The 13,269-nt window shown below is 38.9% G+C and overlaps 1 protein-coding gene across 6 annotated transcripts in view; it reads right to left on the reverse strand.

Annotated features, from left to right (window-relative positions):
• The window catches only part of LOC132845572 (piezo-type mechanosensitive ion channel component 2), a 126,362-nt gene that overhangs the window by 101,654 nt on the left and 11,439 nt on the right, over positions 1 to 13,269 (reverse strand). For all 6 annotated transcript variants that reach the window (XM_060869644.1, XM_060869643.1, XM_060869641.1 and 3 more), the window contains one exon: positions 5,833 to 5,928. In XM_060869644.1, the coding sequence (XP_060725627.1) occupies positions 5,833 to 5,928 (96 nt within the window). The remainder of the gene's footprint in view (positions 1 to 5,832; positions 5,929 to 13,269) is intronic.

The following is a 13,269-nucleotide window of genomic DNA, read 5'->3' on the forward strand; positions in this document are numbered from 1 at the left end:
GTACGGAACCGAAAAATGAGCCTGTTGCCCCGTTCAGCCTTGTGAGTCATCGCCTTCCTGAGGAAGTGCTGTGAAGCTGGCTCCACAAGGGTCAAGGTCCCTTTCCTACGACCTCTCCATTCTGCTTGATTTCCTCAGGAAGCCATCTTGTCTCCTGCATTCCCTCAAGTGGACAGATTGCATCTGTTTTGAGGCGAATGCGGAGGATGGCCCTGTGGCCTTGAGCTGCTGTTTTCTCCCATCGAGTCGTGGAGAGCACTGGTGGTTAAGTGTGTTTACAGACTGTGGTGCTTTCTGAAAGTCTGAGTGTGAGTTTAAATGTCAAGTGGAATCACTGAAGCATTAAATATAGATCAATGTTTTTGAGATAACAGTATTAAAGGTTGATTTTCAACATTCGGTTAAATGAATTTGACATGGCCATTGCAGCAGTAACGCTATTAGAAAAGCATAGAAATGACAGAAATTGTTATACGACTTTTATACATATAACATCAATAGTAGTAAGGCTTCAGCTGAATTTCAAATACACATCTCCTGTAATTTTCACTCACTTGAATCCAGCGCATATCATCACCTTGTAACAATTTAGCCTCAGGAAAAGGTGAAGGAGTTTTGGCGTTATAATTAATAGCCAACATCTGGTGGTGATGACGTAAGGGCCGGCCAAGGTGCACCAACAGAGACTGTCTCTCCCCTTTCCTGCTCTCTGGAAGGGTCTTAACCAAACAAACACCCGTACTGAGGCGCCACAAGCTGAACAAAGCCACAGGCTCTTATGGCCTATAGCCCAGCATAAATCTACTGCTCCACACCTTCCAGAGGGAAAAAGGTCTGGCAGATCACTGTTCAAGTGTCTGCTGGACTATGTTAACATGTTTAGGAGTCGTAAAAATTTGATATAAGGTTATGTTTAGTAAGGATGCAAAAAAGTGTTCGATAATGTTAAACATACAATTATTATTAACTAAACATCGACAAAATGGTGTCTTCAAATTGACTTGAATAGAGATTCAGGAACTCCACCCTTAAACACATTAAATAAGCTTCTGTGGTAATGTTTGTTCTATGTTATGATTTTGGTGCTAATTTGTTTGTTGCTACTGAATTTTCACTATTTATGCCAGAGGGTTCGGTTTGTTTGCTGCTCAGGCATGAAAATAAGGACAAGTGCAGCAGCAGACAAAACATTTTACACGTTAAAAAATTTGAGCCGATGTCAGTGCAAAGTCTAGACTCAAAGATCCAGAATGCAACGCACCATATACATATACACTCTAAGTTATTAAGGAGATTTGGCTTAGCTACTTTGAGACCTACAGTACAAGATCAGGGGTATGATAGAACTGATGGAGGGAATTGCAAGAAAGAGCTGTCTCTTTGACTCTGCTGTGTCAGGTCAGTCACCTTATCTGGAAGAACAACCAGAAATTGGGCCAAAGTTAGAACTCACAAGTAGAAAAAAACAGTAAAAACTTTTCAAGAGCCTAGGTAGTGTTTTACAAAATAAGCAAACTCAGGAACTGATTGCATTTCCTGAAACCATGGCCATTTTTTGTAGTTCCCGGCTCTTCTGCAGGCCAGGAGCTACTGTGGAGGAACTTACTCTATTAAATATTGCTGATTGGTCAACACCCAACTATAAAGCAAAACACACCTTGAATCTCAACCAGATGTTTTCTAATCGTATGCGCCATTCTGCCTTATGCTGAAATTTTTGTCTTAATATGTAAGTGATGTGACATACAGCTAAGTAAGGTGACCCATACTCAGAATTTGTTCTCTGCATTTAACCCATCCAAAGTATACACACACAGCAGTGAATACACACACCGTGAACACACACCCGGAGCAGTGGGTAGCCATTTATGCTGCAGCGCCCGGGGAGCAGTTGGGGAGGTTCGGTGCCTTGCTCAAGGCCACCTCAGTCGTGGTATTGCCGGTCCGAGACTCGAACCCACAACCTTAGGGTTAGGAGTCAAACTCTCTAACCATTAGGCCACGACTACCCCCAAGAAATCCTATGTAAGAAATCTAAAAAAACTTCAGATCAGTCTTGAGCCACTTTCATATCTGGTTCAAATTCAGATACATAAACGAGAACAGTCAGAGTCATGAAATCCTGTGGCTTTTTCAGTAATGCATTAATGGGCACACCACAGCAGCAAAGGATGGCAACAACAATGGTGGACAGCAACAGCAGCAACTGTATTCAATGAAAGGTTGAGGAAACTGTTGTTTTACTTCATTTTCAGGGGGAACTGATTCAAGCAAAAGTGGAAGGAACATACTGAACAATTGTCCAGGAGCTTTGTAATTAAATATAAGGGTCACTTGTGATTACTAATGTGTGTTTTCAAGACAGACGGATCTGAGCAAAAAATCCAAGGCGGCATGTTGTATTCACATAATTGTGAAGTGTGTCAGAAAGAATGATGTCAGAAAGAATGATGTGAAGTGTGGAGCGCTTAAAGACATCATGCCGTAACTTTTTAATGCTTCTTAACATTCAGTTCACTGAAATCAGTTGATGGATAGGCAATACTGTACATAATACATATATAGTAGACTGTTTACTGAGCGTTTTGTTTTAAGCCAAGGTGACCTACATGGTTGTAGCCATGATGGACTGAGTAGCTTTAGAGCCAGGGTACATAAAGCTACACAACCACTACATCAAATTCATGTGCTATCCTCCGATGTTCAAGCGTATTCTGTGGATTAGCACTCAGGCTGGAATCTACCATTCTACAAGATCCTACAAGTTTTGAAAATGTGTCAGAGAGCATAAAAGCAGATAACACCTCAGGCGGTTATAAGTCAGTTAAATAAACAGTGAACATTTTGTGCTTGTACAGTTTGTCAAAAGACATGTCGGAGTGATTATAGCATTTTGTCAGTGCCATTGAGTGCTAATGAAGAGAGATTTCTGAAAAGAGAGTTCTTGATGCCCTTAACAATCAGATGTTGATGGTAGAAAATATGTACACAAGCAACCAAGTAACAACTCAAAACTCTAATGTTCCTCGCATTATAAAGAAGGGAAGGGAAGGGAAAGGAAGGGAAGGGAAGGAAGGGCTGAATTAGTCAGTGGTGTTGCTTCCTCACAGCTGCAGGGTCTTTATCATCGTCCATGTGTATTTTCACATGATGTCTATGTCAGTTTCATCTCAGAAACATGCAGTAGAAGGATTGACTACACTATATTCCCTCGTGTGAAAGAGTGTAAGTACTGTACATCTGTGTGCATGGTGTCCTACGATGAACTAGCATCCCAACCAGGGTGTATTACAGTCCAGTGTTCCCGGTATAAGCTCCGAAGTCACTGTAACCCCAACCGGGATAAACTGGTTTCTGAATATGATGAATGACTGAAAAAGTATGAAGAATAAAGCAATTCTGGTCCAATGTTTGTGCATAAAATCTCTGATTTAATCATAGGGATTAAGCTAAGTATGAATGATGGGATAAGCTACAGATAAGCAAAAATGAAATAGTGACAGGCACTAAATCGACACTAAAATATGTCTTATACTCGAGGAGGAATGCATGCAAGTATGAAAAAGGTTTGTACTCTCTGGGAAAATAAAATAAAGAATTGTTAACTGTATGAAGCAAGGTTCAACTGGAGTCCAGCATGCAGTGTGCTGATGTGGCCCGGGGTTCAACCGACGGACGTGATGAAGTAATGTTGAAGTAGTGAACTGATGACACATGTGTGGGGGTGTTTGGGGTGAAAGGAAAACGTACACACACCACACACACACATACACCACACACACGCGCACACACACACACACACACACACACACACACACACACACACACACGCACATACACTGCATTCCTATCCTGCTCAGACTCTCCTCCTCCTCACACAGATCACTCAGTGGAGCTTTCACTGCCTGTTGCCGGTATGTTCAGTGCTCTCTGTGTATGAAAAAGCAGCTTATTTCTTAAAACAGCCTTGACCGGTCTTTACCATGGCTTAAATCGAAGTTAGATGGCTCTTAAAGCTACCAGCTGCACTGTGTGCACAGAACATTTTATTAGGTTGCTATATTTTGGTTTATAAATTCTTGGATAGGTTTCTAAGCAGATATACACTTAGTTAATTCTAAATGCTTACAGAATGCCCTGTGTGTACAATATGCCAAACATGGCATTAGACATACTGTACATATACAGTACATATCCTGTAATCTGAACTCTAAAAACCCAGAGAAGTCATAGTTAGTGAGAATCAGAGGTTTAACCAGCAAGCAATTAGGTTTGGCTCAGTGCTGGAAAATGCAAGTCAGTTCCAGAGAGGAATAAATTGGAAACATATCCTAGTTTATGAGTTTCATGATAGCAACACACAGATGTCATAAATAGACAATGCCTTAATTTAGACAATCACTTCCTTCCATTTACCGCTATCCATTGTTTATGCAATGTATACCACAAAGAGTCAATTTACCAAACTTCACTGAATAAGCTTTATATGAAAAAAGTATGCAACAGGATTGCACACGTTCAGTAGCAGCTATTAAAATTACAGTCAAACAAAAAAGTGGAAAAAATTCTGGGTGGCAAAAATTCAAAATGCACCTTTGTTTTATAGCTTACATGTGCAACAGAATACTTTGTTCATTTAATTGAAATTTGTCTAACCTCAAGTAGTCTTGTGCTATATAATAAGAATACAAAAAACAAAAGCATTGTTTAGTTAAGAACGTGATGTTCCTGAGCTGCTGAGAGCTGCCCTACAGAGCTACTGAGTTCTGACTGGCAGGAAATTTTGAACACAAACATTGTACACCAGCTCAGATATATCTTGCGTCATTACACCTGAATGTAGTACAGCTAAAGACACATCCCCAAATTTCCGGTACACAGAGAAGCCTTTTCTTTTCAATTGTCTTTGAGCTCATGATAATCAACCTTAAGTTCAAGTAGCCCAGTGGACAGTAAAATCCTTCAAAACAGCTCCATATGGTCTTTGAGGACAACAACCTCCTAATACATTTTTCGGACTGTATATATACTGTATATAATCACACCCTCCAGTGTCACCCAAATGAGGATGGGTTCCCCTTTGAGTCTGGTTCAGTGGATTTTTTTTTCACCACTGTCATCTGAGTCACTGCAGACTTGCTCATTGGGGATAAATACAAACACATTTAAATATATCTAATATTAATCTCGAATTTTTGTATTATATTAATCTTTATATTATTCTTTATATTAACCTTTTTTTATGCTTATGTTACGTAAAGCTGCTTTGAGACAATTTCAATTGTTAAAAGCGCTATACAAATAAATTTGAATTGAATTAAATTGAATACTACTGTACAATATAGTGCGTCTGTACAATGACTGCACTAAAACTATCTAAGAAACCTAACATCCACTACTTAGAGACATAGCCATAGTATCGCTGAATGTGTATTACTTGTTCACTTTTCTACCAGAATCTTATATCTTGTTTTTAGGAGTCAGTGGGATGTGAAAACTAGGTGTAAAATCCTAAATCTTTCACAAAGTGCCAGAAGTGCATAAACAATATCAAATGCCAGAGAAACAGTTCTTAGAGAATTACGTTCTCAGGTGGTTAATGCTCTGGGTTGTTGATTGGAGAATTCAAGCCCCAGCATTCCCAAGCTGCCACTGTTGAGGAAGGCCCTTAACCCTCTCTGCTCCAGGGACGCTGTACAAAGGCTGACCCCACGCACTGAACACAACCTCTAAAGTTAGGATATTCTTAATGATCGAAATTCTTTAAATCCTAACTTGCATTTAATGTCTATTTTCAGAAGTTAGCGAGTGCTGTGAGTATTGGATTCTCACCTTGCATTGTTGACTTTGTCGGCTCTGCAAACAGCGGGATGAGCAAGAGGTAGATGAGGTAGACGAAAGACAGCACGTTGTACCGGAACAGACATGCTATAGCAAAAAAATAAAAACAATTAAAAAAGATATTGAGATAAACAACAGACTGAGGCTTAAATAAAAACTCTTATAACAGCATAGACTAATTACAAGTGGCACAAATAGCACTAAAACAGTGCGTATTAAAGGACTGAGATCATACAGAGCGTTACAGAATCCCCTGAGGACATTAACAAGGCCTGCTGCTGCTAGCTCTGATTTACACTCATTGCATTTGACATTCCAACAATGTTTAACAGACCATGAGACACTCGTCCAAATTTTCATACTTTAGGCATGCAAAAAGAGAGCAAAAACTCCCATTTGTTTATTCCTAGTCATAAAAACCACGGTGTGATGTCATCCTACTCAGGCAAACAGTAACATAGCTTAATTCTAGGTGCAGGAAAATATTATACATGCAGGATCTTAATACAACCATGCAGCTATTCTGTAATTTAAACCACAAAATCATTACAGAGATGTAATCAAGATGGACTTAATTACTAAATAGCTTTGGGTACTGAATATTCCAGTCTGCATTGTTAAAGAAACGAATAAGAGCTGGATATCTAAAACATTTACAACAGCCATCATTCACATTTACAGCATTTGGTTATCCAGGGTGACTTACAGAACGCTTTATTGTCTATCAAAAACATATTCTCGTAGCGCAAATAGGTCAGCGTCTAAGAATTCTATCCAGTTAAAACCTTGTTAGAGAAGAGATAATACAACAATCAGTTGGTACAGCAACAAAGTCGGCGTTGTTGTTTTTATACCCCCATCTCTCCCAGGATTTAGTGTTCTGTTATGTGCTTAGGGGCAAGAGACAGTGACTCAGTTGTTTCAGACAGCCAGGGCAAGTTGACTGCCAGGAGAGAGAAGACTCTTCCTTGAAGCTTGTCTGTACCTAGAGGGATGCTGGCTCAAACTGTGATGGAGGTTTAAAGGGAAGATTGTACAGCACAAGGGCTGAGTATTGAAGTGGCTTTGCGTAGGTGGGTGTCCAGTTTTTTGGCTTCTTTTGTAGGATGCTTTAGTGTTTTCAATCCATAGGAAGACAACGGCGAGGACAAAGTATTGCCTAATAAACAAATCATGCAGCTGATTCTTATAAGTTGCATGTGTTTGATAGCACACAGGGAAAATCCAGTGAGACGACTGTCAGTGATCTGATGAGGAGATGACAAGGGACTAAACAAACACCTGAGCAAAATCTGTGTTAGTACAGTAAGTACAGGAGTAACCCGCATGACCAAATCAGGTTAGCAATACAGACAAAGAGAGACAGATGATTGTCACAAATCAAGCCGTCCCCGCTTTCCCCCTTACTCCATATTTCTAATGTTCTATGATTAAAAATGGTTTACTTGATATACTTTTGATATACTTGATGAATGGAAAGGAAGATTCTCGGGCCGAGACTTTGGGTTATTAACTGAACAGTATGTTAATTTTGCAGTATGGTTTCTTTGTTATAGTTTTTTTTCCCACATTTTTATTTACGTCAATAAAAGTCTAAGCAACATACTATTTTATGCTATATATGGTTCCATATACAATATCATACTGTCCTACAAATCATTTGAGAAATGCTACTCTGTGCCCATTTTGCCCCTCCATGTTCTCAGATGATGGGCTCTACCTTTTACATGACCCTGACATAAAGCCTGCAAACTGCTCTGAGGCTTAAAACACTTTACTAAATGAGTCTGACAAAATAAAGGCACTGACTCACTTCACCTACTTTTTGTTTCTGAAACTAGGTGGAAAAAGCAGCAAGAACTAACACGATACTGGACCCTAGAGTCCTCACACTGTCACCACACTGAGTGCTTGTGACACTCCACAATTGTTTTGGCTCTACTGTATGTCTCCACACTCCAGCTGAAGTTTTGCAAGCTGTGAGCCATTGTGTATTTGTTCAGGGATCATTTGTTTTCACTGATTTTCTTAAAATCATAAAGCTTGTTTTTTTTGACAAATTGTGCAGTGCTAATTGTGTGAAGGCAAGCAAAGAGGGAGAGGTTTGGGTTTGTCTCATTCAAAGCCACATCCTGGCTTTTCCATAGTTGCAAAATTAAATACAGCTGAAACTGTAATGGGCAGCAACCCCACTGTCCCCGTGCGGCCAGCTTCTGACCGCATCAAAACCCTTTTGTCTAGGACTGAAAAACCAGACTTTCAAAGTTATTAAGCAGAAAATAGACCCTTTGTTTGCACCAAACAAAATAAACCGCAACATGGACTTATCAGTTACCCGTAGAGGATGGTGTCTATTGGAAGTCTCATTTCTAACCCTCTCATTCCTGCTTGTGTTAATGTTTTCAGTCTGGCTTTCATATCAGAATAAATATCATGGTAGATTTGGGTTTCCATATCAGCGAGCAATTATTTATTTCGTAGCAGGTTCTTGGATCTTTTTTTTTTTTTTTCTACAGATCTCCAGACGGGAGCTGGTTTCTGTGGTATTAGCAGGATTAGCCCACAATTAACACCTCCCAGACGGTGACCTCATATTGGCAACAACACAAGGAACTAGCCAGTGGCAGTGCTCTAAATTACTCATGGACTCTGGCTGTTTGGAGAGAGAACGGTGGCCCCCAAGCCTTTACAAATGCACATTTATTTTCTTTAAGCTCGCAGCAAACACTAACACTCATCAACCATGAATACATTATGCAGGTTAATACAAGCATGAAGCACGCCTGGTTCTCACATATTCCCAGAGGCGATTAGATGCATAGTTTTGTGTATTCACATCTACGGACCATCGCCTTCTTGACAGAGTGCAGGTTAAACAAAGTTAGCACCTCATTCTGACTTATAACAAATAACATGAATGGGGTTTTTATTAGACTACAGACATTTGATAAAAATAAAAAAAATAAAATAAAAAAGTGTCCTGGATAGTTTGACTAACAAAACACAACATACTAGTGAAGTTAAAGCTAAATAAATGAAGCAGTGAAACCCATATCGCCTTTTGGTCCATGACAGTCTCATAAGGCTCTATTGTCGAATTGTTGCTTATCAGAAGATTTAATGCAAGAATTAATGCAAACTAATCCACCAGTCTAAAAAGATCTCCTTTATTTTCTACACTTTCTCAACATTTTTATTATCATACAACTTGCAAATATCCAGAATGTACCATAAGTGACCACTATGAACTAAAATCTTACTGATGAAGTGTGATTTGAGTCTTTTGTTTGTTTTTCTTGTTTCTTGTTCTTTTACCTTTACACCTATAGTGAATTTAGAGTTTACTTCAACATTTCTTTAGTCCAGTTAAAGTCAAGTGAAGAACTTGAGGCTGTATTTTAATCAGACACCACATTTTTGATAAAGTTTTTAACCAAATCTGAATATATCTAAGTATAATATAATACAATTAAAGTTATTAATCTAAAATATTAATCTAAATATTGACACACACACACACGATATATATTGTGTTTTTATAATAAACATTTTAAACCAATATTTTAGATTCTTTTTGAATGATTTAATTCATTTAATTTGGTTATTAAAATATATGCCTATATGTAAATGTATTGCATTGTTATACACAGTCCAACAAAATCAAAACATATTTAATAATAAATAACTAAAACAAAGGATGCATTAGTCATAATAAATGTGCTTATTCAATAATTGCACTTTCACACTCCAACTGTGGGTATAATAGGACGATTTGCAAATGGTGGAAAGTCCCTGAGACAGGATGCCAGATGACACACAGTGCTTATTATGGCATTTTTTATACAACCAACAATTCCCTTACTCAGTTCAAGGACAATCATTTCCCAATAAAAATCTCTCCATAATATCACGGCATAAACAATAAATCAGCTGTAGTCTATCTATCTATCTATCTATCTATCTATCTATCTATCTATCTGTCTATCTGTCTGTCTGTCTGTCTGTCTGTCTGTCCAGGATTGATATGGTAAACCAAAGTTAAGACAATGGTGTATTGCTTTTTAAAAATCTGATGATGGAGCAAAGTTTTTGAGTCCAAACTCAACCATTTCATGGCACAACAGAGAACTGCTAGAGTGTCAGTTCTGGCATTGAAATGACAGACGAGCTATTTTACAATAAAACAAATACAAAGTAAACATCCCTCAGGAGTCGTGCGACTGGGAGGTCTACTTATCCAACATTTATGTAATTTTTCAGCATAGGCCAAATGTCTTAGCAGAAAGATTTGCCTGAATATAGGTGCTTAGAATTTGGAGCTAGTTAGTATAAGACTGGCTCCCTGTGTACAGCAAGTCCAAATTTTTCTACGCTCCGCACGCTGCTGTGTTCAGGACTGACGCTCATTATGGCTTGTTATGACTTTGTATAAACATGCTGGTATTAATGTGTGGCTAAGACTGTGAGCTCTTCTCCGCAACATGTGCATTTGTTTAGGAGTGCCAGCCACGAAATCTGATAACTAATGGAGAAATGTACATTATAATTCAGTAATATTACAGCATTTTAGATCCCCCGAATAACCTAGCGTGATATACACTTTCAAAAACAGTGGACTTAGTTCAACATTTTGGCTAATTCCAGTCATTTGCAGTGACTGTTTAACATTTCGGAGCATTTCAATGGTTCTCTTGAGTCGGTGTGTGTGAGTCAGAGCCGCCGTGGCATTCCTCGTCTAAGTGCCTCGTGTGTGGGGAAGAGCTCTGGCTTCGAACAGTGTCTGAGAGAGACGTTGAATCCCTGCTGGCAATCTTATAGACCACTGTGCTCTTTCATTCAGATGAGTCAGTAAACCAAGATTACAGCCAAGATGACAAAAAATGAGCTCCTTGTGAAACAACAGACATATGACTAACCATTTTGGGACCAGAAGGAGGTCTTCTGAGTTTTGGGATTTTTATTCAAAGTATTAAAAACATGTGTGGAGACATGAGCTCCCTCAGAATGAGCTCAGATCCACACAAAAATGTGACACATAATTAAGGTTAGAGTGTGGAGTGTAACTGGCAGATTTTCTTTTTCATTTCATTTATGCTGATTAACCAATCTTGTGCTTGTTCTTCTTTCAAATGCTGCTACTATTTTACTTCTGTGTAGTTTTTAATGTACAGCAGTTGTTAATTTTTTTTTATAGGGTCGACTTAAGTCACTAAATACCTACAGTATTTTTTTTTTTGCAGGGCACTGAGTTCCTTGGTGTGCAGTCTGTCATGTCATCTGAAAACAAATATTCATCCAAACAGCCCTATATCATATGTTTTATATATACAGTGGGGTCCAAAAGTCTGAGACCACATTACAAAGCTGTTATATGTTATTAAAAGTTCAAAAACATAAACCAAAGGATTCAGTATTTAATATTCTAGGTCTTGACTTTGTACAAAAGATCAAATTTTCCTGATGTTTGATCTTTTCTATTGAAGCATGTTTTTAAATGACACTGATGGATTTGATCTAAAAACAAAGCACAACGGAAGAGAACCAAATACATCAAGTTGTCAGAAAATAATTTGTAATAAATTTTTGGCATGAAAAGAATGCAGAATTAAAACGCTGAGAGTTTTGGATGTATAAAATGTAGTATGTATGTATAAAAATATAGACAATTCAGCCATAACATTAAAACGACCTGCCTAATATTGTGTAGGTTCCCCTTGTGCCACCAAAACAGATCTGACCCGTTGAGTCCTGGACTCCATAAGACCTCTGAAGGTCTGCTGTGGTATATGTCACCAAGATATTAGCATCAGATGCTTTAGGTCCTGTAGGTTGTGAGTTGGGATCCCCGTGGATCCAAGTCGTTTGTCCAGCACATCCCACAGATGTTCAACCAGATTGAGATCTGGTGAATTTGGAGGCCAAATTCACACCTGTTGCCATGAAGGGGTGTACGTGATCTGCAACACTGTTTAGGTAGGTGGTACATGTCACAGAAAAAGTTACATGAATGACAGTACTCAAGGTTTCCCAGCAGAACATTACCCAGAGCATCATGCTAGCACCATGGTGCCGTCTCTTCTCTGGGTAAGTGACATGCAGGCACTTGGCTGACAACATGACATCTTCCATTGCTCCATGGTCCACTTCTGATGTTCACATCCCTGGTGGTAGATCTCAAAGGGTCACTTCTCACCTTTCTACCAGAGCCACCATAACATTTTTCAGCACTGTTATTAACCTTTTTCATCCGTGCTATAGTAGCTCTTCTGTGGGATTGGACCAAATGGACTAACCTTTGCTCCCAATGTGCATCAACAGGCCTTTTGTGCTCACATTTGGTAGGTCCTTGCTATCTAGTCTATCCCACCCCAAGACAGTAGTATTAAAGGTAGGGTCTCCATTGTTTGAGAAATGCTTAAGAAAATTGAGTCGGAACAACAAACAAAACAAAAATCAAAACAAACCTGTAGCCAATGAGCAGAAAGGGGCGTGTCTTGTCAATATGCAGCGGAGAAAGTGTTCAGTGCGCATGTGTGACATTATCAGAAAGCGGTTTTAACATTGACATAAAAAGAAAGAAAGAAAGCGGAGAAAGGCTTACGATAAGGCAAGAAGTAGGACCCGTGTTAATATAGGATCAGCTTTCTAGCGCTGGAGAGAACTGAAGGAGCAGGAAGTTGGCCACATATTCACAGATTGGAGTTTCCTGAGTCAATAACTCCTGAGCTAAACGCTGTTACTACACAAATAACATCTCTTTTCTATCGTAGTAATGTAGAGAGGCAGCTACAACCTTGTTTTGCTAGTAACAGCGTTTAGCTCAGGAGTTATTGACTCGGGAAACTCGAATCTGTGAATATGCGGCCAACTTTACTTAAGATGCTGAGGTGCTTTTTTCCTTCTCGATAGGTGAGTAACGTTGGTTTTGCTTTGTTTCACAGAACTAATATATGCCGTCCTTTGCATGATTATGCTTGTGTGTCTAGTGTGTATCTGCTTGTGCTTGTGTGTCTTGTGTTTATCTGAAATCGTATTGTTCTTCCCTTCAGCTATGATAAAGACACATTTCTTTCCATTAGTTGCCTGGGTTACGTATGTATGTGTGGGTGGAGCTATCAATACAGGGGTGGGACCCATTTGGGTTAGGGGCGTGTTTGTTTTGGTGATTTCAAATGTCGACATTGGCTTTCAAACAACGGAGACCCTACCTTTAATGTTATGGCTGTGATGTATACAGAACAGATACTGAGCTGAAAAATACTTAAATAGGATTTTTACCATTTGATTTACACAATACTCTATGTTTAAAATATAGCGCTGGGAAATATATTGGGACACAGTGTTTAATTTAATTTAACAGAAAAAAACATAAACAGATCCACATCCCTCAGCTTTCCTACATTCTTTTTTTTTTTTTTTTTTTATAAA

This window comes from Tachysurus vachellii, chromosome 5 (assembly GCF_030014155.1).
Source record: "Tachysurus vachellii isolate PV-2020 chromosome 5, HZAU_Pvac_v1, whole genome shotgun sequence".
NCBI classification, from domain to species: Eukaryota; Metazoa; Chordata; class Actinopteri; order Siluriformes; family Bagridae; genus Tachysurus; species Tachysurus vachellii.